This window comes from Mustela erminea, chromosome 15, assembly GCF_009829155.1.
Source record: "Mustela erminea isolate mMusErm1 chromosome 15, mMusErm1.Pri, whole genome shotgun sequence".
In the NCBI taxonomy this organism is placed as follows: Eukaryota; Metazoa; Chordata; class Mammalia; order Carnivora; family Mustelidae; genus Mustela; species Mustela erminea.
Window position 1 is genome coordinate 223,420 of NC_045628.1, and position 22,076 is coordinate 245,495.

Sequence of the window (22,076 nt, forward strand, 5' to 3'; positions counted from 1 at the left end):
GGACGGCCGGCTGGATTCCTTGAGGGGACGTGGCTGTGTGCAGGAGCCGGGTTGGGAGGGCAGGGTTTAGTGGCACCTGGGGTCTGGCCCCCCTGCTCCTGGTGGGGTGGGCTCACCTGCATTGACCTGTGTCCCAGGCCTTGGGCCGCACTCATCCCATCAGGCTGGGGGGCCCCAGGGACGTCTCCGGCCCCACGGCAGACGCTTCTGAGCCTGTCTGTCCTCTTCACAGAGCGCGTCTGTTGCTGCCTTAAGCACGCTGCCTAGGACTTAGAAGTAAACCATTAACCAAGAAGCACAGTCACACATAAATGTAGTTTGCAGGGATGCTGTCCCTGGAGGAATGGAGCTGGAGGCTGTGTGTTCCCTTGGGATGTGGTACAAAGTAGGACGCAGGAGGTGTTTCTGATGCTCGGCGAGTTACAAAGGGTTTGGCGCAGTTACAAAAATTCCTCCAAGCCTGTGCGTGTTAGGGAAGAAGCTGTGAAAACAGTGGACCGCGCTGGCGCACTAGATGCTCTGGTGGCCTTCGAGGTTTCGGCATGTTGTATTGAAGCTGTGGCTTCTTTCTGCAGCATTTCACGGTTTTATCTCTGTGGCGCAGGCCTGATGGTGGGAAGTATATTAATGAATCAGTTAACTTTTTTGGAAACTACAGGAAGTTATCGTGTGGTGAGCCTGCACTTAGGGCCTGCAGGCGACCCCCCCTCCCCACCCCAGAAAAACAAGCATTTTTGTGTGCCGAGCAGCCTCCTGGGGTCCTGGTGGGGCCTGATGGCGCCTGCTGTCATTCTCCGGACGTGGGTGCTTGTCACCGAGGCCTCACACTCACGTGCTGACCTCGCCCAGGATTGACGCCCAGGACAACTGTGACTTCTCTTGCAGTCGATGAGGTACAGATGCTGGGTCTCGGGACGCAGGTGCAGGTGACCCACTGGCAAGGGAGGCCCTCGTGGGCTGCAGGGGTTTTCAGGTGGGGGGGCCTGGCCTCTGTGTGCGGGACCGGGTGGCCGAGCGGGAGGAGCCCCCCCCCGAGCAGACTTCTCCCCGCCCCAGGACTCACTGGGACTTCTGGATAACTTCACTGGCGATTTAGAGAGTCTGACTTCTCCCTGTATATGGAAATGGGGCTGCTGGGGTCAACACCAAACAAGTTTTGGAGGGAGTATTTCCATACTCTTAGGTTTATACTAAAAACCTGCCCACATTTTATTAACGGAGAAGAGTAAACAAAGCTCAGGGAAGAATGAAGAAAAACAAGTTGCTTTTATAAGTAAAATTAAATGCGTGATAATGTTGCACTCGTTCTGGCTTGTGCAGTTGAAAGACCAGCCAAAATAAGATGTCATTTTGTCAAACGCGGAATAAGGGTCCTGGCCCCAGATGCCCCCGGGGTCCTGTGTGATGAGCCCCCCGCCACTCACCCCGACGCGGGCAGGGCCCAGATGACCCGGTGTCCTTCGCTGGCTGGTTTGGACTTGAGTCTAAGGAAGGAAACCCCTGGAAATGCAGAATAGGGAGCTCGCAGGGTGATGGGAGGAAATCCATTTTCAGCCGCACAGACGAGCTTGCTGTGTGGACTTCAGTTGGTGCCCAGCGGGCCCCCGCACACACCGGCTCTGCACACGCCTGATCACGGTTTGTGGAGTACATTGTGCAGATCTCTCACAGAAGCTCTACAGTCTTGAAACGCAGGTGGCAGACCCCGGGTCCTGGTTCCTCGTTAGTGTTCATCTTCTTCCGCCGTCTCTCGAAGGCGGCTTGGCTCCTGGGTGGGCTTAGCCCGGACCCCTCTGTGTTCAGGTGTCACCATTCTGCAGCCACGGGCCATGGGCTGAGTGACCTCGTGACCTGCCCGGAGAGTGTGGGGGGCCATGGGGGGGGTCGGGGCCACACCTGTTGGTTTAGGATGTCTGGTGTGCTGGGTGGGCCCCTGCCAAGGGGGACCTCTGTGCCCCAAGTGCCACCCGTGAGCCCCTCCTTGAGCACACTCCGCCCAGGACAGCAGAGCAGGAGAAGCAGACGTCTTTGGGGTTAGCATTGCTCACCTGCTCATCAGGGATGTCCCAGGACCCTCCCCTGAGTCCCTAGTCCCCCCTCCCCCCTCCCTCAACCTGGCCCTGGGGGTCCCGGCTCTCTCCCTCTTGTTGTCTTCATGGGCCCTGCCAGCCCCCAGGCCTCCCTGCCAAGCCCCCAGACTTCCCCACCCCCGGTCCTCCCAGGCCCCCTGCCCTGGCCCTTTGCATGTCCCATCACCCCCCCCCCCCCATAACCGTCTCCTTCCCAGTGAGGTTTCTTTTGAAATATTCGCACTGATTGTGGAGCCTGTGGCTGAGCGCGTTCAGCTCTGCGGGAAGAGGAGGCTGCTGGCCCCCCGGAGGTGGGAGAAGAGGGGCCCGACCACAGCCTCCTCCGACTTCTCACCAGGGTGCTCCCAGTGGGTCCTCACGCCCCCAGCACACTGGGACTGGTTTGCTGTGTAGCTGTTTGGGCCCCACCCCAGACCCACGAACTGGGGACTCTGGGCAGGGCCTGGAGACCCTTGTCTGCAGGGGGTCCCGCACAGCCCCTGGTCCTTGCTGCTGAGCTGAGAACCCAGCAACGCCTCCCGAATGGCCACCTGTGGAAGGTGCTCGGGCTCTGGGGGAGAGGCCCTGACTTCCCCTGGTGGAGGGCCTGCCAGGACCATGTTCTGGTTGCCCGGGGCCCTGACAGCAGCTCGGGGAAGTAGCTTTGCGGGAGCCCGCCCGGTGCTGAGCTATGTGAACACCCATTCACACAGATGGACTGTTTTGTTCCCCTGTTTGCACTGGCCCTTGCCAGATTGATGACGCGGTGCCCTGTCCGGTGCAGTCCGTGCAGTGTGCCCAGACTGGGGGCCTGTGGGGCACATGTGGCCAGGGCTGAGGGAAGAGGTTAGGGCCGTGCCATGCACCGGCCCCATGGAGGAGCTTATTTTGACTTTTGCTTCTGTTTCTTCCAGTAACACCTGCATCCCATTCTCTGGAATTGCGGCGTGGGGGGAATGTGCGCCTCCCACCACAGCAGGAACAGAAGGTCTCTGAAGCTGGCCGTATTCTATTCTGAGTTCCTGCCACGGCTCCCACAGCCGCAGCCTGGGTCTGCTGCGCCCCGAGCAGGACGGGTCGTGCTCAAATGACACCTGGGGAGAGCCCTAATTACTGACCATGGAGAGGGGTTGTACATCCTCTGCTGTCAGGTTTGAGGGTTTTTGAGCAACTTCTGTGGTTGGAGGCTATTTTGGAAAGGAAGGTTGTCGGGAATGTCATCGAACATACTGGGCCTCTCCACGGGAGTTGCTGGGTGGCGGCCCTTTGTGTGGGGGTGGGACGCGATGCTTTCTCCCCTGAAGTTACAGCTCATTCGAGGCATCAACAATTTGCCGATCTGAACTACAGTTTGAGTGTTTTCCTCGGGCCGCCCTGAGTGATGATGGGGCTGGGCAGCCGCTTTGCTGGGGCCTCATGGGGGGAGCGTGTTGGTGCAGCCTCCGTCCAGGGTCAGTCCCACTGGCCAGTCGGCCTTTCAGGGTGATTCCCAGTCCCCACACAAGCAGGAGCCAGGGTCCAGCCTGTCAGCTCTCAGTGGAGCGTGTCCCTGTGCCATGAGGCTTCCACCTGGGCGCTGTGGCCCAGGGACGTGTTACCGCGGACATGATGCCAGCCTTCTGTGTGACGCACATGGCATGCTGTGGTACCCCGACACCGGAGGACGGTGCCCACGTCTCCGCATCTGCTCCCAGGGTCTCTGGTCTCCTAGGGCTTCCAGCAGCTGCTCACTCTGTGTCTTTCGGATGTCTTGTTTGTGTTTACAGAAGTAAATATTTTCACTGGAGAAGATTTGGGGGATGTAGAAAAGCAAAGTTAGAATATGAAAAGTTGTAACGCTACATCAGGTGCCTTTTTGTGGGTAACACCCAGATGCTTCGTTTCTGGGGCGAGACTGCCCTGGCGCTGTGGTGTGTGTGTGGCTAAGACGCAGGTATATTTACGGGGCACCTGTTGCTGGGTGGTCCCGGGGCCGACAGTCCATGTGGCCTAAAGCAGGTGTGTGGGGCCACCCCAGTCTCCGCTGTAGAAGCTGGGAAGAGACTGTCCAGTGTGTTCAGATTGGAGGGCCCGGCTTTAGTTTCACTGGTGGGTGTACAACACCTCAGGGCAGCGTTACGAGGACAATTTAAAAATCACGTGGCCTGGGAGGAGGTTGATGGAAATGTCAGTTGGGTTTATCATCGTCTTCTGGGGCTGTCGTCGGTTCGGGGTTATGTGAGCCTGCGTGGCGTGTAGCCCACGCTGGAGGCTCCCGGTGCTGGGGTGCGGTTCTGCCGTGGGCAGGGCTCCCGGTGCTGGGGTGCGGTTCTGCCGTCGAGGGGGAGGACCCGAGCGGAGCGCTGGACGGAGCTGGGGCCATGACGTGCAGGAAGAAGGTGCTTCAGTGCTCAGAGCCGCTGCGGTGCGCACAGCCGCTTTCTGCAGAGGGGACTGCGGGGCCCCAGGTCTGGCTTGACGGGTCCCGCGGCCGAGACGAAGCTGCAGGAGCCCGCCTGTCCGCCCGGCTCTAGGTGGCTTCTTGTCTGACTGGACGAATCGGTGGTTTCTCAGAAGCTTCCCTCGGGAAGCTGGGATTTTGATCTCCTTGGAAGTGGTCAGCACATTGAGCTGGGGGCTGGCTGGGCCCCATCTTCACGCCGCCCTGCGCCGTCTGCAGCCCCGTGGCCTCCTGTCCTTGCTGCTGCTGGAATCGGGGCCCTTGTGTGCTGCTGTCTGTCACCCCGCGGTGTGTCCCTATGATAAACCGCGCAGACGCCGCAGTGATTCGGGGAACCAGGTTCGTGTTCTCCAGGGAAGGGCATGATTTACTGTGGGGAGCCGGGGGGACGGTAATAAACCTCAAGGGCAGGGAGTGTCGTTGTTGGGGGAACTGATGCCCCTCTCTGGAGTGCAGCCCCTGAGTGCGACTGCGTCCCGACAGACCCGCGTCCCTGGGGCTCCTCTGTGCCCTCGGCCGGTGACCCAGAAGGCCCTGCCGTGGGGACGGTGACCGGCCCCTGGTCAGATGTCGCTGTGGCTCCCAGAAGGCCCTGCGGTGAGGACGGTGACTGACCCCTGGTCAGATGTTAACTGCTGAAACCCTCGTGTTGGGTGTGGCGGGATGAAACGCTTCAGGACGGTCAGCACGGGTCTTCACTCTGTGGGGAGGCCAGGAACCACGCCACACATGCTGAGGCACTGTTATCCCCTGTCGCTGATGGGGAAACTGAGGGTTGGCAAGAGGCTCCTGTCCGGTCTGAGGTGAGGAGGACAGTTTGGCCGGACGCGGGGCCGTCACTCTAAGTCTCTGTTTCTGGGAGGTTTGTGCTCGGCCTTGCTCTGGGAAGGGCACTGGCAGCGCGAGCCCTTCTGGAGGTGGTGAGGTTCGTGTGCCCTCCAGGGCCCTCTCTCCTCTCATCCTGGGGGCTTGCAGCTTCTCAGGCGGGCTGGCTTGCAGGTGGGGGGGGGCAGGATGTCCTCTAATGGGAATGGAGTCCACGAGGGGCAGCTGCTGCCACAGGAACCCCCTGGACAGACTCCAGGCTGCTGCCCAGCCACAGGAGGTGTCCAGGTCAGGGGTGGCCCAGCCCCGTGGGGACACTCGCTCACTTTGCCAGGATGTGAGATGTGGACATTCCTAGAGCAGTTGACGAGGGTGGAAAGTGAAACCTGTGGAATTACAGCCCAAAAAGGACATGAGATGTCACATGTGTGACTGCCAGTGTGAGAAGACTCGACACACGCGGGGCCCGAGGGGCTGTGTGGCACTGCCTCCTTCCCCTGTGACTCTGGTGTCCTGGGCCGTTTTCCGTTTTAACACATGGCTTGTGGCCTCCCGTATTCCCGATTTGGGCTGCCCTCTGCCCTTGTGCCTCCACCTGTCTTGACTGGGCTCTCTGCCTTCTGACCTCATGGCCGTTGTCCTGTTCCCCCTCCAGGCCTGACCTCTGCCTCTTCACTCTTCGCTGCCCCCTAGGCCCCCGACCCTGGCCTCCCTGGGCCTGCCTCCTTCCTCAGTGTTCTGCCGGGGTCAGGCCCACAGAAGGTCTTGGTGGCCCAACGTACTTTTCATTTCTTAGACACAAGGGGAGATATTAAGTTTGGGGGGTTTATAGGAATTCAACTTATTTTGATTCATGGGAAATTGTGAATTGGCCCTTCGTTGAATAATACGCAGATTGCCTAGGCCAGCCAAAGCCTCAGATTCTAGGAGCTAAAGATAGAATGGTGGGTAAAGGGCAGGCTGGCAGAGGGCAGAGACTCAGAATGGGAGTGGCGAGCTGGCACTCATGGTGACCGCCGCGCCCACGCTCCAGGCAGCTGGCAGAGGATGTGGGCCAGGCCCAGGTTTGGCCAGAGAGCTTTCTCTGCAGTCAGGAGTTCGAATCAAGTAACCATGTGTGTTAAGAGGGGATAGTTGAAGTTTGAATTACAGTAGATTAAAGACTAAATGTGAACATTTCAGCGCTGATTTATTACTAGTGAAGCCAGACTTCAGACTAGAAAAATCGTTCAAGTCAGAGGGCAAGATGCGTGCTTTGTATGTAAGTCAGCGTGTGGAAACGTGATTACAGCTCGGAGACCTGGGGCACCCGGGGGGCTCACCGGAGATGCCCACCGGGGGTTAAGCATCTCAGTTGTGGCTCAGTTCATGATCTGGGGGTGGTGAGAGCTGGGGGTGGTGGAGCCCCGTAGTGAGCTCCGCGCTCAGTGGGGAGACTGCTTAAAACTCTCCCTTGCCCTCTGCCCCTCCTCCCCCCTCTGTCTAAGAAATCTCTCTCACTCCCTCTCTCTCTCTGTCTTTAAAGAAACAACTGGGAGCCTGACAAAAGTGCTGGGATTTCCAGCCGCGGTGTTTGCTGCGAGTGTCATCTTTGATTTCCAGCAGACTTTTTAAAGATTCATTCATTTATTCATTCATTCATTCATTCATTCATTCATTCATTCGACAGAGACAAATGAGATCGCAGGCAGAGCAGCAGCGGCGGGGGTGGGGTGGGGGGGTGGGGCAGGCAGCAGGCTCCTCGCTGAGCAGGGAGCTCGATGCGGGACTCGGTCCCAGGACCCCGGCATCCTGACCCCAGCTAAAGGCAGAGACTCAATGACAGAGCCACCTGGGTGCCCCGAAACGATCCTTTTTCTATCCTTAAACATTTCCAATGACAAAGGAAATGTCCATTGTAGCTGTGAGACAAAAGCGCACAGAGAAACCCTAAGTTGTCTTTCCCTCCCTTCCCCGTGCGGAGCTGACCATTTGGTTCAACGGCTTCCAGAGCGTTCTCTGCGATCTCACAGGCGTGCGACGGGTGTGTGCACGGGAGGGGTGCTTCTGAGCTGCTGGCGGAAGCACCAAGCTCACTCTCTCGCCCTGGGATAAATCCGGCACCACCTGTGGAACTGTCTCCGGCCGTTTTGGGATGACGCCGCGTCCACGGGCAGCACCGAGAGGACGGGTCCACCCACCTGCTGTCAGGAGACAGCCTGGGGTCAGCCGGGTGACTCGGGCGCCCACAGCACCCCAGGCTCCGGCTTCCGCCTCTCCGGCGGGATGAGAGCGGGGCCGCCCCCAGAGCTGAGGGCCCGCGCCCCACGGCCGGCTCACGGCACGCACCTGCACACGGGGTCCCGGCACGGGTCCCGGACGTGGGGCCGCGCTCCCGCCTCACGGACCCTGTGCGTCTGGCGGCTGGTTTGTCCCAGGGGAGCGCACCGGCCAGGCCACCCGCGGGTGGGTCCCAAGCAGGAGCCCAGACGCTTCCTTTCAGCTGTTCGTCACTTGGTGTCTCCGGCCACACTCAGTTTCCGAGATGTTCCTGTTTTCACATCAATCCATTGTTGTCACCATCAATCCATTCAGAATTTATTTTGTATGCTGGGAGTTAGGAGTCATTTTTTTCAAGACAGCCAATTAAGCCAACTCCGCTTACTAAATATACCACCTTTTCCTCCGTGAACTAAAACGCCATCTTTATCATAAATTAGGCTCACATACATGTTCCGATCTCCGTCTGTGTTCTCTCTGATACCTTTTGTCTATTAGAAACCTGAGAATATCCTGCCTATCGTTTTAAAAAGTTAGCTGTCGGGACGCCTGGGTGGCTCAGTGGTTAAGCGTCCGCCTTTGGCTCAGGTCATGATCCCGGGGTCCTGGGCATCGGGCCCTCTGCTCAGCGGGGGGCCTGCTTCTCCCTCTCCCACCCCCCCTGCTTGCATTCCCTCTCGTGCTTGCTCTCTCTGTCAAATAAATAAATAAAATCTTCAAAAAAAAAAAAAAGAAAAAGAATAGTTTCCTTTTAAAATTCTTTATTTTTATTTTAAACATAGAACTTTCTGAGAGGAACTATGCTTATTATTCAGTTACCATGAATTATGTGTCTACTGTATACCCAGAAATGGGGTCGATGATTTTGTAGCATGTGTTACAACTTGGACCCAGCTGGTTCAGGAGTTAAACATAAAATGAGTAATAAAATAATTAAAGGGATTCATTGAGCAGATTGATTCCTACAGATTGAGCAGATTCCTACAGCAATACAGACCCTTGCTGTAGGAAGCACCCAGTCTAAATGGGGTTTGTGAATGAGTTTCTAACTTAAGGTAAATAAAGTGGGCATTTAATCACAAAGCTCTGAATTATGGTTTATTTTACATTTAAACTCTAACAGAAATTGCCTTTATTATTACACATAATAAGTTGACGTGGTCAGTGTTTAATATAAGGTGAAGGAATTACTGGCTACTAAATTTACAAGCACTTCTATTTAATTATAAACGTGCTCTATAGAGATTTTGAAAAACCTAGTTCTAAATTTTCAAGAATAAGAAAAAAGTGACTCATTCTCCCAGCAAGAGGCTTGGTACAGTCGGCATCTGTGTAACATTCTGGTTCTTCTGTTCAACCATTTCTTCTCTAAGTTTATTTTTCATACAGAGATGTCTCGTGTGTGTGTACTTATTAGATGTTAAATACACATGTGTACATGTATATATTTCATATATCCTTTAAAAATTTCACTCCGAACATTTCCATGTATTTCTGGAAGTTCTTCATGAAAATCGCTTTGATTGCCGTGTGGCCTTCTGCTCAGCCTTATCCACTCCTTGCCCTGGCCCTCTGTGCCGCTCAGGACCCATGTGGCTTCCCGCCGGCCTCCCCCGTGGACAGGCAGCTCTGGGGGTGGTGGTCTGACCTGCCCCCCACAGCCTTGCGTCCGGATCCAGTGAGGGCGAAGGCACTTTATCTGTGGACTCTCCAGTTTTTGAATGTTTAAGCATTTCCTTGTTTTCTTGCCAACGTAAATATTGTTATAATAAACATTGATCATTTATAAATTTTTGCTTTATGGATTGTAGTTGACAACAACATAGATTTGAACTGCCTGGGTCCACTTACGTGTTGATTTTTTTCAATAAATACAGCGCAATAGTGTAGATGTATTTTCTCTCCCTTATGATTCTTCTTTTTAATAACATTTTCTTTTCTCCAGCTTACTTTATTATAAGAACACAGTTTACAATACAAATGCATACAACGTATGTATTAGTCAACTATCTCCATTATTGGTAAGGCTCCTGGTCAACAGTAAACTACTGTTTTCTTTTTTTAAGTCTAAGTCTAAGTAACATTGTGTCGCAGGCGCACAGCACGGCGGTTCCGTAATCCTCTGCATGCTCCGTGCTCAGCTCCAGAGTGTCGTCACCGTCTGTCACCGTGCAAGGTGATGACAGTGTTATCGACGGCATTCCCATCTCCCCGACTGACGTGTTTTATACGTGGAGTTTTGTGGCCCTTAATGCCCTTTACCTGTTTCACCGTTCCCCACCCCCTCCCCTCTGGCAACCATCAGTCTGTTCTCTGTGTTTATTTATGTTTTTAAGATATTATGTATGCATTTGTCAGCGAGAGACACAGCGAGAGGGAAAACAAGCAGGGAAGTGGGAGAGGGAGAAGCAGGATTTCTGCCAAGCAGGGGCCTGACGCGGGGCTCGATCCCAGGATGCTGGGATCAGGACCTGAGCTGAGGGCAGATGCTTAACGACTGAGCTACCCAGACACCCCTGTTCTCTGTATTCATGAGTGTGTTTTTTGCTTGTTTGCTTTGATTTTAGGACTCCACATACAAGTGAAATTGTATGCTATTGATCTTGCTCTGACATATCTCACTCAGCACTGTGCCCTCTAGATCCATCCGTGTTGTCACAAATGGCAAGATCTCTTTCTTTTTGTGGTTGAGTAGTATATATGATGATAAAATAAGTAATGTAATATAATTATATAATAATATAAAGATTATAATATGTAATTATAAAATGATGATAAAAGTAATACAATATCATAGTAAACATAGGGATGCATATATCTTTTCAAATTATTGTTTTTATTTTCTTTGGATAAATACCAGTAGTGGCATTAGTGGATCTTATGGTAATTCTATATTTAACTTCTTCAGGACCCTCCGTACGCTTTTCCACAGCGGCCGCACCGGCTTGCATCCCACCAGCCATGTGTGAGTCTCCCCTTTCTTCACAGCCTCACCAACACCTGTTGCTCCTTGTAGTTTTTATTCTAGCCACGTTGGCAGGTGTGAGGTGGGATATCTTATTGTGATTTTGATTTGTATTTCCCTGATGTGGGGAATGTTGAGCCTCTTTTCCTGTGTCTGTTGGCCATCTGGATGTCTTCAGAGAAATGTCTGTTCATGTCCTCTGCCCATTATTTAATTGGATTATTTGTTTCTTTGGTGTTCAGTTTTATAAGTTTTTTTTTTATGTACTTTGGATATTAGTCCTTCTTCAGTTCGTTTACAAGTATCTGCTCCCATTCAGTATGTTGCCTTTTGATTCTGTCGGAGGTGTCTTTTGCTGTGTAGAAACTCTGTGTTTTGGTGTCGCACCAATAGTTTAATTTTTTTTTTGTCTCCCTTGCCCAGGGAGGCACAAATATGTTACTAAAGCCAATGTCCATGAGATGGCTGCCCATGTTTTCTTCTAAAGAATTGTATGGTTTCAGGTCTCACCTTTAGGTCCTTAATCCATTTAGTGTGTGTTTGTGTGTGATGTAAGAAAATGGTTCAGTTTCATTCCTCTGCGTGGTGCTGTCCAGGTTTTCCCAACACCATTAACTGAGGTGACTGTCTTCTCCCATGTCTTTGCCTCCTTTGTTACAGATTCATTGAAAAGGTAAGTGTGGGTTTACTACTCTGCTCTGTTCTGCTGATCTGTGCTAGTCCCTTACTGTTTTATTCCCGCTTTGTAGTGTATCTCGAAATCTGACACTGTGACGCCTCCGGCTTTGTTCTTCTCTCTCAAGATCGCTTTGGCTATTTGGGGTCTTTTGTGGATATAAATTTTATGTGTTCTAGTTCTTAAAAAATGCTGTTGGCATTTTGATAATGATTGCATTAAAGCTGTAGATTGCTTTTGGTAGAATGGATATTTTGAACAATATTCGTTCTTCTAATCTATAAGCATGAAATGTCTTTCCATCTCTTCATGTCATCTGCAATTTCTTTTATGAATATTTCATAGTTTTTGAAGTACAGGTCATTCACCTCCTTAAATAAGTTTATTTATAGGTATTTTATTATTTTTGGTGCAGTTGGAAATGGGATTGTTGTCTTCATTTCTCTCTTTGCCACTCCATATTACTGTAAAGGAATGAAGCAGATTTCTGTATATTAATTTTTTATCTTGCAACTTTACTGAATTTATTAGTTTTTTTTATTATGTTCATTATCATTTATTAGTTCTAATAGATTTTTGGTGGAGTCTCTCAATCTGCAAATATTGAAAGCTTTACTTTTTCCTTACCACTTTGGATGCCTTTCATTTCTTTTTCTTGTCTGATTGCTGTGTCTAGGACTTCTAGTCCTATGTTGGATGAAAGTGTTGAGAGTGGACATCCCTGTCTTGTTCCTGACCCTAGGAGAAAACCTCTCAGTTTTTACCCACTGAGGATGGTGTTAGCTGTGGGTTTTTCGTGTATGGCCTTTATTATGCTGAGGTGTGTTCCTTCTAGACCTGGTTTGTTGAAGGTTTTTTTTTTTTTTTTATCATGAATGGATGCTGTATTTGTCAAATGCTTTTTCCGCATCTATTGAGGTGACCAGATGGTTTTTATCCTTTCTTTTATTTTTTTAAAAAAGATTATTTATTAGAGAGAGAGAGACAAAGATAGCAAAAGAGGGCATAAGCAGGGGGAGGGGAAGCAGGCTCCCCGCTGAGCAGGGGCCCAGTGTGGGGCTCGATCCCAGGACCCTGGGGTCATGACCTGAACCCAAGGCAGGCGCTTCATCAACTGAGCCCCCCGGGTGCCCCATCTTTCCTCTTATGGATGTGATGTATCTTGTTGATTGATTTGCAAATGAGGAATTCCTGGACTAGATCCCACTTGGTCATGGTGAACGGTTCTTTTAATGCTGGATTTGGTCTGCTGATACTTTGTAGAGGACTCTGCATCTATGTTCATGAGGGATATTAGCCTGTAGTTTTCTTTTTTGTGGAGTTTTTATCTGGTTTTGGCATCAGGGTCATGCTGACTTCCTAGAATGAAATTGAAGGTTTTCCTTGTTTTCTATTTTTTGAAAGAGTTTGAGAAGAGTAGTTAAGTTTTGGGGGAATCAAAACCAGCACGTGGATGTTCTGTGCAGGGTATTGTCGCTACAGCCACCTGTTGTTCAAGGTTCAGCTGTGTTTTCTTGGGAGACCTAGATACTGATTTATTCATGGTTTTTCAACTTTTTTTTTTTAAAGGAAAGTGCATGCATGTGAAGGGGGAGGGGAAGAGGGAGACAGAGGGAGAGGGAGAGGGAGAATCTCAAGCAGGTCCTACACCTAGTGCAGAGCACAACATGGGGCTCTATCTCACGCCCCAAGTCAGACACTTACCTGACTGAGCCACCAGGCGCCGCTCAGCTGCTGTTGGAAGTAAACATGTCTCCTGCCTGCTCCGCACAGCCTCAGCTGCCCAGGGTGTCAGGACTCAGGCAGGAGGCCCAGGTGTGTCAGATGGTTGGTGGCCCACTAGGGACAGGGCCAGGAACACCTGGGGGAGGGGCTGTTCCCGTACCGCCTCCACCAGGAGGGGCTGGTTGTTTTTCCCTTCAGGGAATTAGGGCCTCTGGTTCATCTGGGGGCTGGGAAGGCCTGCAGGGGGGCCGTCCACCTTGGGCAGGGTGCAAAGCTCTCCGCATGGCGTCCCTGAGCTCATCCGTGCAGTGGCTTCAAGCGCAAGATGGTGCCATGACCGGATGTGTTTCTGTGTGAGCTACTGGTTGGCCGGTGTTTGTGGTGTGAGGCCTGAAGAAGACGGTACATCCATCTCCCAGGTGGGCTCTCACAGTGATAAAAAAGGAAGGGAAAACCAGTTTTATGCTTTCAGTTTCTTCCTATTCTAAAGTTGCCATTAAGACTCAAAGCCAGCTCCCAGCGCTCACGTTTGGTTTGTGGCTCTCCCCAGGGACAGTAGAGTCTTGTGGCTGGTGACTGGCATAGGCACACACTCGCCCTATTGGCGTTGGACGCAAGGCCATCGGCTGGGGCCCCGGGGATCATGGGCTGTGATGCTGGTGGCAGCTCTCCCTGCGTGGGGTGGGCACCGTGGGCCCTTCGTAAGATTTGGCTGCGTCTGGCAGTTGGCCAGGTTGTGGCCCCACCTCTCGGCCAGAGCTGTCTCCAGGGCTCGGGTCCCTGCAGCCCCCTTTGGCAGACAGCTGTCTCCGGAGTATACATAATGTGCTTCTGGGGTTCCCAGTGCATATGGTGGTGCCTTCGGGCCTTTTAGATCCCCGTGCTTTGGTCAGTCAGGAAACACCACAAAAGAGGAGGCTGGGTTCTCCCAGGACACCCCTGGACCGACCAAAGCTGCTCTGGAGCACTCAGACCCCAAGTCCAGTAGTCACCAGGCCATCAGGCACCTGTCCCGCGAGGAAGCCCAGGGGACCCTAAGTCCTGAGCTGGTGGACTGTCTCTCATTTTGCCAGGTGCAACCGTGATGTTGGTAGAACCATCGGTCACTCCCTGTGCCGGGTGCGCTCGTCATGGGGGGACACGGCTTTGCCCTTGCTGTGGCGAGTGAGGGCGTGGAGGACCTGGGGGCTGCAGTCTGGGCTCTGACTCTGGCCTCCTGCGCGGGCTGGACTGGTGATTTCTTGAGGACCCAGAGCAACACACCCCTTCCACTGGAAGCCGGTCCTCAGACGTGGCCTTTGCTGTTTGTTTCTTGCACCCCTACTAGACCCTGGATGGGGAGAGGGTCCGAGTGTCAAGCCCCGAAAGGAAGAAGTCAGTGCTCTGCTCGGTCCTCCGAGAACAGCAAGTTTGAGGGCCACCGACCTGCCGGCTTGACCCCGTAGCTCTGGGCCCCCGTTCCACTCGGAGATGGCATCATGCACCGAACGTGGTGCCCCGGGCTGCTCAGGTTGTGGGGGGCCTTGTGACCTGTGCGATCCACCCTTCATCCCGATTTTGAGGATTGGGGGCGGGCTGTTCGGAAGTCCCACACCAGGGAGGGGCTTGGGTGATCTGAATGGGGAGGTGAAGTCAGAGTCGGTCTCTCTCCTGAAAGTTCTTTTATTCACTATTTCAACAAAGTTCAGAACGCATCCTGTGTATGTCAGTCTGGTCTGGCTCCTTGCGGGGCTCCCAGGGCAGCCCGCTTGCAAGCTGGCCGGTCTGCTGCCTGCTCAGACCAAGAACAGTGTTAGAGATGACTCCGGAGTTTGAACGACTTGAGCTCGGCAGGGATCTCTGGGTTGTCTCGGGTGCCGCAGCCCACTGGGCCTGAAGCAGCCTTGCTCTGGCCCCAGGGTGGGCAGGCCCCATGGCCTGGGATGTGTCGGGACAGCAGTCCGCAAAAGTTGGGTGCGTCTGGGACCCCGCAGCTGTTTCTCTTTTCTCGCGGCTGGAGGCCTGGTGGAGCTCTGCCCTCTCCTGTGCCCGAATCAGTGAACACAACAGCCTGTGGCCTTTAGAAATAATTTATTACATCTTTCTTTAAGTCCCTGCATAAGCCCCACTTCCCCATCCCATGCACCTTCCAGCCACCTCTGTCCTTACAGGCTTGTCATGAAGAAGTCTGTCTTCCAGAACATTCCACAGGTGACACATCTGAGGTCATCTTGGCAGGCCCAACACTTTTGCCCTCTGGGTTGTTCCCTCTTAGGGCAAGGGTGTTCTTTTGTCCAGCATGGGAATGGCTTTGTGGAGGACAGGTCCCGGACGTGTAGCCGTTTTTAGTGTGCACTTCAGTGGCACTTACAGCACTTCTGGTTTCACCATCTTTGACCGCCTGGAGGGACCCCAGGTGATCTTCAGGTAACCCCCCAGGGCAGCGGGGACACCCTGTCCTCCTGCCCTGTGCCCTTATGTAGGTGTGTGACTGTGTTGTCTCCACTGGCTGGCTGCTGTGTACGTTCATGTGTTGGGTTCTTGGGAGCGTGTGGCCCGTGGAGGGGTTGCAGGCACACATCCCAGCTGTTTCCTACACAACTGCTCCACTGCACGCTCCCCCAGCCACATATGAGCACCCCACTTTCTCCACATCCTTACCAACAGGTGTTACTTTCCTTTGACAGAGATTCTGGTCATCTCACGGCAGCGGTATCTCACCGTGGGTTTGACTTGCGTTTCTGTAATGAAACATGCTGCCCAGCATCTTCTCGTGTCCATGTGGACAGTTTGGACCTTTGAAAAAATGTCTTCCAGGTTCTTTGCTCATTTTTAAGTGGGTTGTTTGTCTTTAGTTTTTGGGTAGCCAGAAGCTTTTTATATATTTTGGATCTCAGAATGCTCATCGGATACGTGACTTGCTGGAACCTTCTCCCGCTTTGTTGCTAATTGTCTCCACAGTCTGCATTGCCACCAGTCTTTGTTCTCAAGGCCTTGAGATGCATCACCTGGTTTCTCTCTATGTCACAGCTGGAGGGAAGGGGTCAGTCAGCGTGGTGGTCGTGACACCTAGTTCAGGGGTTCTTCCAACCCAGAGTGCCCCCACCTCACCCCTGCTGGGGTGTTGGCACTCCTGGTGACCGGTTCCTCTTACCATCATCTGCCTTCTGTTGCCACCATCTGTCCTCTCTGAGCCCTCACTTCTGGCTCCTGAGCAAGGAAAAGAAGGGATTTTATGGGTTTGTTGGGGGGACCAGCCCCTATGCTCTGTGCACATGGAGGTTAGCCCTGCTGGGGTTTCAGTAATGCTGCTTTCCTTACCAAGGTGCAGAAACAGGTGTTTCCCACACACGCAATCTCACAGGCGTGACACAGCACTGTTGCCATTACACGCACTGACATGGATGTTACCTGGGTGTGAAGTCAGGCCATGCTAAGCTGCCATAATTGCCTTCACTCTTGCGGAGACTGTCAGCGTCAAAGACCACCCTGACCACGAAATGCACACTGCTTGAGAAACAGCCTGGGGTGTACTTAGCCGACCGAAGAGATAATAAGTTACCTAGAAGAAGGCCAAACTTTCGTCAGAATACCCCAGAATAACATAGGATGTCTCACGTTCGCCGTGGACCTGGAATTTCCACCATGTGTCTGGCCAGACCCAGGCCATTTCCCTTCAGCGAAATGTGAGTGAACAAAAGAACACCTTCATTTAAAAGTCTTTCCAGAATGGCCCCTGGGTGGCTCAGTCGTTGAGCATTGGCCTTTAGCTCAGCTCAGGATCCGAGGGTCCTGGGATCAAGTCCTGCATTAGGCTCCCCGCTCTGCAGGAGGCCTGCTTCTCCCTTTCCCTCTGCTGCTCACCCTGCTTGTGCACTCACTCTCTGTCAAATAAACAAATAAAATCTTTAAAAAAAAAAACCAAAAAACCTCTTTCCAGAACTTTGTGTTTTGCACTGGAGGTATGAATGGCAGGGTCTGATTTTACAAGGAAGAAAATGGTTTTTCTAATCTTTTGTTAATATCTAAAAAATTTTCTTTCTTGAGTTTAAGCCAGGACTCTTTCAGAGACTGGTGTGGGGAAAAGGAAGAAAGGCAAAGAGAGTACCAAAGTGTTCGGGGCAGAAAACAGCAGCCTGAAACCCTCTGTTGGTCACTTCGGAAAAATAGGTCTAGATGGGGTGCTTGGGTGGCTCAGTGGGTTAAGCCACTGCCTTCGGCTCAGGTCATGATCTCAGGGTTCTGGGATTGAGTCCCACATCGGGCTCTCTGCTCAGCGGGGAGCCTGCTTCCCCTTTCTCTCTCCCTCTGCCTGCCTCTCTGCCTATTTGTGATTTCTCTCTGTCAAATAAATAAATAAAATCTTTAAAAAAAAACAGGCCTAGATGTTGCAGAAGACTCTCTTTCCAGGGTAGGCTGGGAGGGGCCGTCTTTGGCCAAGTCGGGGTCTTATTTTGTGTATCAAGGAACTGCTGCCTGTGGAAAAGGTTGCAGGTTGGAATGGAAATTTGGGCCATTTAATTTGGAAATGGAGCAGTACCTTAAACAGGGCAAGCTGACCTGAGCGCCGAATTTGTATTCTGTCAAACAACGAGGACCCCTGGACAGGCAGACGTGTCCTCCTTGAAGCCCAGAGCAGAGCCTGGAGGAGGTACTGGGGCCAGATGGGAAGGGGCCGGGTGAAGGGCAGCATGGAAGGGGTCGCAGTGTCTGGTCACAGCACACAGCTGCGTGATCACGACAGAAGCGACGTCTTGCAGGGTTGGTGTGTCTAGAACCGACTTACCGAACAGTGGCTTAGACGTTGATAGGTACAGAACGGGGGATGTTGACATTTCCCAGGTGATCCTACAAAACGCATCTTTCTTAGCGGGGAGTCAACGGCGGGTCTTCAGCTGATCACCGAGAAGCATCGGTGATGCTCTTTCTTCCACGGATGGTGTTTGCTCAAGAGCAGGAAACGGAAGGTTGCCAGTGAGCGTTTCTGGGTCTGGCTGGGCCTGGCGCTGTGGGACGACGGTCGTGTCAGCCTCGGGTCCCCGCGGGTCCCACGGAGCCCCCGAACTCCCACCGTGTCTCAGCAACAGTAGGAAACAGCGTGTCTACCAACAGAGAGCTTTTCTGAAAAAAGATTTCATTATTTGACAGACGGAGACGGCGGGGCGGGGCGGGGCGGGGCGGTCAGCGGGGCGGAGGGCCGGACGCGGGGCTCGATCCCAGGACCCCGCGACCACGGCCCGAGCCCCCAGGCGCCGCGTGCAGACGGAGGCCGGTGCACTCCGCGCGGCTCCGCCGGCCGCTCTGCCGCCGAGGCCGTGAGCGTGGACTCTGAGCCCCCGGGGCCTGACGCGGGCTCTCCCGGTGCGCGTGGTGCCGCGTGGCCCCGGCGGCCCTCGGGCGAGCGGCCTGGCCCGGGTGTCCCCGCAGCCGGCGCCCCGACGCGGGCAGCGCAAACCCGGGGCGCGGGCCGGACGCGGACGCGGACCCCGAAGCGGCGCACCCCCGGCCCCGGGGCGAGGGGCAAAATCTGCGCCCGCGTCACTAACTGTGTTCGAGACCGGTCGCCCCCGTGAGCCCCGGGCCCCCACCCAGCCGTCGTCAAACAAAAATGGGGAAAACGGGCGTTTCTCCGATTCCAGGCACCTGTTTAACCGAGAAGACGGCAGCGGCCGGGCCGCGGGGCGTGGGCGGGGCCGCGGGGCGTGGGCGGGGCCGCGGGGCGTGGGCGGGGCCGCGGGGCGTGGCGGCTACAGTTCGGGCCCCAGTCTGCGGCCCCGGCATCTCCACGCCGTGCGCGCATGCGCACAGACCCGTGCAGGAGGCACGGCGGGAGCGACGGGCGGGAGCGCGCGTGGGCCGCAGGCGGGAGAAGCCTCGGGTCGGCGAGTCCTGGGAACCTGAGAGGGAGCGAGCCCGTGGGGCGGCCGAAGCCTGGGCGTTCGCTGCGCCCCGACCGCGCGCCACACGATTCTGGTCTTCGGTGCGTGTCCGTGTCCGAAGAGCCGAGCGCGGGGGTGGAAAGTGGGTCGCGCTTGTCTCCGGGCGGGAAGACGCTCCGGCGCCGACTGTGGGGACAGCGGCCCAACCTGGTGACGGCGCCGGACACCCGGATCGTACACCTGAGACGGTGCGTTTTCGGGTCTGTCGCGGGAAAGCTCTTGGAGGGAGAAGCAGCGACCGCAGCCCACACGGACACGCACGGACACACGGACTCAGACGTGCGCGGACAAGCGATGACGTGTGGAAACGCCTCCGCGGAGGAAGGGGCAGGTCTGGGGCATGGCCCTGTGGCCCTGGTGTCCGGTGCCGGGCATTCGCCAGATGTTCACCCGGGCGTTCCCTCAGGTGCCGCCGCGGTCGTTCCCTCAGGTGCTCTCCCGGGCGTTCCCTCAGGTGCCGCCGCGGTCGTTCCCTCAGGTGCTCTCCCGGGCGTTCCCTCAGGTGCCCCCGCGGTCGTTCCCTCAGGTGCCGCCCCGGGCGTTCCCTCAGGTGCTCTCCCGGGCGTTCCCTCAGGTGCCGCCCCGGGCGTTCCCTCAGGTGCTCTCCCGGGCGTTCCCTCAGGTGCCGCCGCGGTCGTTCCCTCAGGTGCTCTCCCGGGCGTTCCCTCAGGTGCCGCCCCGGGCGTTCCCTCAGGTGCCACCCCGGGCGTTCCCTCAGGTGCCGCCGCGGTCGTTCCCTCAGGTGCCGCCCCGGGCGTTCCCTCAGGTGCCGCCGCGGTCGTTCCCTCAGGTGCTCTCCCGGGCGTCCCCTCAGGTGCCGCCCCGGGTGATCCTCCTGACGTCTCCCAGGTGTTTTGCCCTCTTCCTGCTTCTTCCTGGGTCCCCGGCGCGCTCTTCCGCAGGCTGAAGGCCGTCCCCAGCCTGAGGTTTCCTGTGGCGTCTCCTTCGTGCCGCCCCTCCCTGTCGGTACTGCTCACTGGGCGATGCGGGGGATGATGTTCTAGGAGGGCCCAGGCCCAGCAGGGGGACAGCGTGGATCCTTGTCTTCACCAGTGTCTGGGGCCCTCATTCTTCCAGAAGCTTCCATGGTACCTCGCTTTACTTTCCTGCATTTAAAAACGTCTCCGGGACTTCTGCCCTCCGTGTTCGCGTTGGTTCTTCACCCTCCTCAGCTGCCTCCTCGGCCTTGTCCCTTCACGGCAGCCTGTCCGGTCCTCACGCAACTAGCCGCGACAGAGCCTCGGAGCACAGAAGACTCTGCGGAGGGTGGGGACCCTGTGGTTTCCTTACTGACCTGCCCCAGGAGCTTCCGGCCAGAAACTCGCGTTATTCAAGGGGACCCCACATGCCGCTCATGCTGTGGGACTGGTGGACAACTCCAGGGCAGGTGCCCCTTGATGACGGACTGGTGTCCTTAAGAGGGGGGCCCTGGTGGACCGCATGAGGGGTCCGGAAGGGCAGACCCATGCCAGGGGCTGGAGGGTCCCAGATGCACAAGGCCAGGCAGGTGCCCCCCGAGCGGGGCTGCCCCCCCCCCGACCCTTTCAACAAGGGGAAGGAACCCGCATGGCTGCATCTTCAGAGTTCTCCAAAGGATTTGAAAGAAACGTGAAACCCGTTTGTTTTTATTTTTTTTACTTTTTTACTTTTTTATTTTTTAAAGATTTTATTTATTTATTTGACAGACAGAGATCACAAGTAGGCAGAGAGGCAGGCAGAGAGAGAGAGGAGGAAGCAGGCTCCCTGCTGAGCAGAGAGCCGGATGCGGGGCTGGATCCCAGGACCCTGAGACCATGACCCGAGCCGAAGGCAGCGGCTTAACCCACTTGAGCCACCCAGGCGCCCAAACCCGTTTGTTTTTAAATGGCATCCACTAACTCAAAAGTTAGAGCTGTGGCGGGGGAAGGCCGTGTCTCAGTGCCCCTTCGACCGAGTGCCCCGGGCTGAGACTGGAGGGTCGCGCCCGTACAGGACGTTCTTTCGGCCTCAGCGGGGCCACAGCCTGAGGTCCCAGCACCGGAGGGGCTGTAGACTGTGTGTTTTAAAGATTTGATGTATCTGTTAGAGAGAATGAGAGACAGCAAGCATGAGAGGGTAAGGTCAGAGGGAGAAGCAGACCCCCCGCAGCAGGGAGCCTGGTGAGGGACTTGATCCCGGGACTCTGGGTTCCTGGTCCGAGCTGAAGGCAGTTGCTCAAGCAACTGAGCCACCCAGGCGCCCAGATCTGTGTATTTTTATGACCATGTCGGCTGAGGATGGGAAAGCGTCTTCCCCTCCCAGGCTCAGGGTCTGAGGCTTCCTGACACAACGGACATAAAGGTCAGGGCAGGGGCACCTTTCTCTAGTGGGCAAATGCAGTGTAGCTGCAGGACCAGCAAGGGTGCCCCTGCCCGGGATCGGGGTACAGACCGGGTGAGAGTACAGTCCTTCTCTGATGTGGCCCCGGCAGCAACCCAGGGAGCCCTGAACGCTCACTCGGGGGCATTAACTGTCTTTGTTCGAGTCTGCTGGTCTGGTCAGGAAGGTTCGAAATGACGGTGCACCCGGACGTCCAACCAGCCGGCACAGTGCGTCACGGTGGACCCTCTCTGCTCTCCTTTCCCGCTGCACTGACCGCTCAGGAAGGGATTGGTCACAACCTGGTAGCTCGGGCGGGCCACCTGCACAGGTCCCTGCAGACCCGGCTGTCCCTTCATCTGGCCCTCCCTGGGAGCTTGTCTAACCCATTTATTTACTCCTCTCCGGTCTGTGGAATCCGAATTGGAACGGACCTGGTGGGTACAGCCGAGTAGCTCCTGTAGCTGTCGCACGGTGCCCACGGCACACGGCCTCCTAGGCCCTCAGGCCTGTGACAGAGTTGGCAGTGTGATGGCTGCAAGGTGTCAGACGCTCTGTCACCGGACTAATCCCGTGATTCAGATTATCACCAGTGTACCTGGACGGAAGGAAGAAGATGCTTTACCCACTGATGTATGAGCTCCCGAACCTGAGGACATGTGTGTGTCCTGGTGTAGTTGTCCTCACCACTAAGGCTTGGAAACAACTTGTGTCTCACAGCTTTGGGGCTGGGCATTTGGGGCCTGCAGGATGGGCTGGATTTGGCTGCATGAATCTTACGTACACCGAGGCCTACATGGGGCTGTCGCAGTCTGCTGGCTGGTGGGCTGGGCTGCAGGTCCCTGATACGTGCTTCATGGGT

At 55.0% G+C, this 22,076-nt stretch overlaps 2 protein-coding genes and 1 long non-coding RNA gene across 7 annotated transcripts in view; 2 read left to right on the forward strand and 1 right to left on the reverse strand.

Annotated features, from left to right (window-relative positions):
• RASA3 (RAS p21 protein activator 3) overlaps positions 1–22,076 on the forward strand; it is a 114,701-nt gene that overhangs the window by 13,869 nt on the left and 78,756 nt on the right. The gene's annotated exons all lie outside the window — the stretch shown is intronic.
• On the forward strand, positions 2,013–20,491 carry LOC116573895. 2 transcript variants are annotated; one of them, XR_004279049.1, is made up of 4 exons: positions 2,013–2,024; positions 2,337–2,339; positions 18,808–19,283; positions 19,692–20,491. XR_004279049.1 is itself a non-coding variant. In XM_032314281.1 (2 exons), the coding sequence occupies exons 1-2, from the start codon at positions 18,737–18,739 to the stop codon at positions 19,871–19,873; spliced, it is 729 nt and encodes a 242-aa protein (XP_032170172.1). In that variant the 5' UTR covers positions 17,922–18,736; the 3' UTR covers positions 19,874–20,491. The 2 variants fall into 2 exon arrangements, 1 of the variants encoding a protein (XP_032170172.1); XM_032314281.1 differs by lacking the exons at positions 2,013–2,024; positions 2,337–2,339 and having other exon boundaries at positions 17,922–19,283.
• On the reverse strand, positions 14,059–17,696 carry LOC116573901. Of its 3 annotated transcripts, none has more exons than XR_004279052.1 (3): positions 17,499–17,696; positions 16,350–16,500; positions 14,059–16,148 (listed from the first exon to the last, which is right to left on the reverse strand). It is a non-coding gene; the product is annotated as an uncharacterized LOC116573901 (long non-coding RNA). The 3 variants fall into 3 exon arrangements; XR_004279050.1 differs by having other exon boundaries at positions 17,479–17,696; XR_004279051.1 differs by having other exon boundaries at positions 16,260–16,500; positions 17,479–17,696.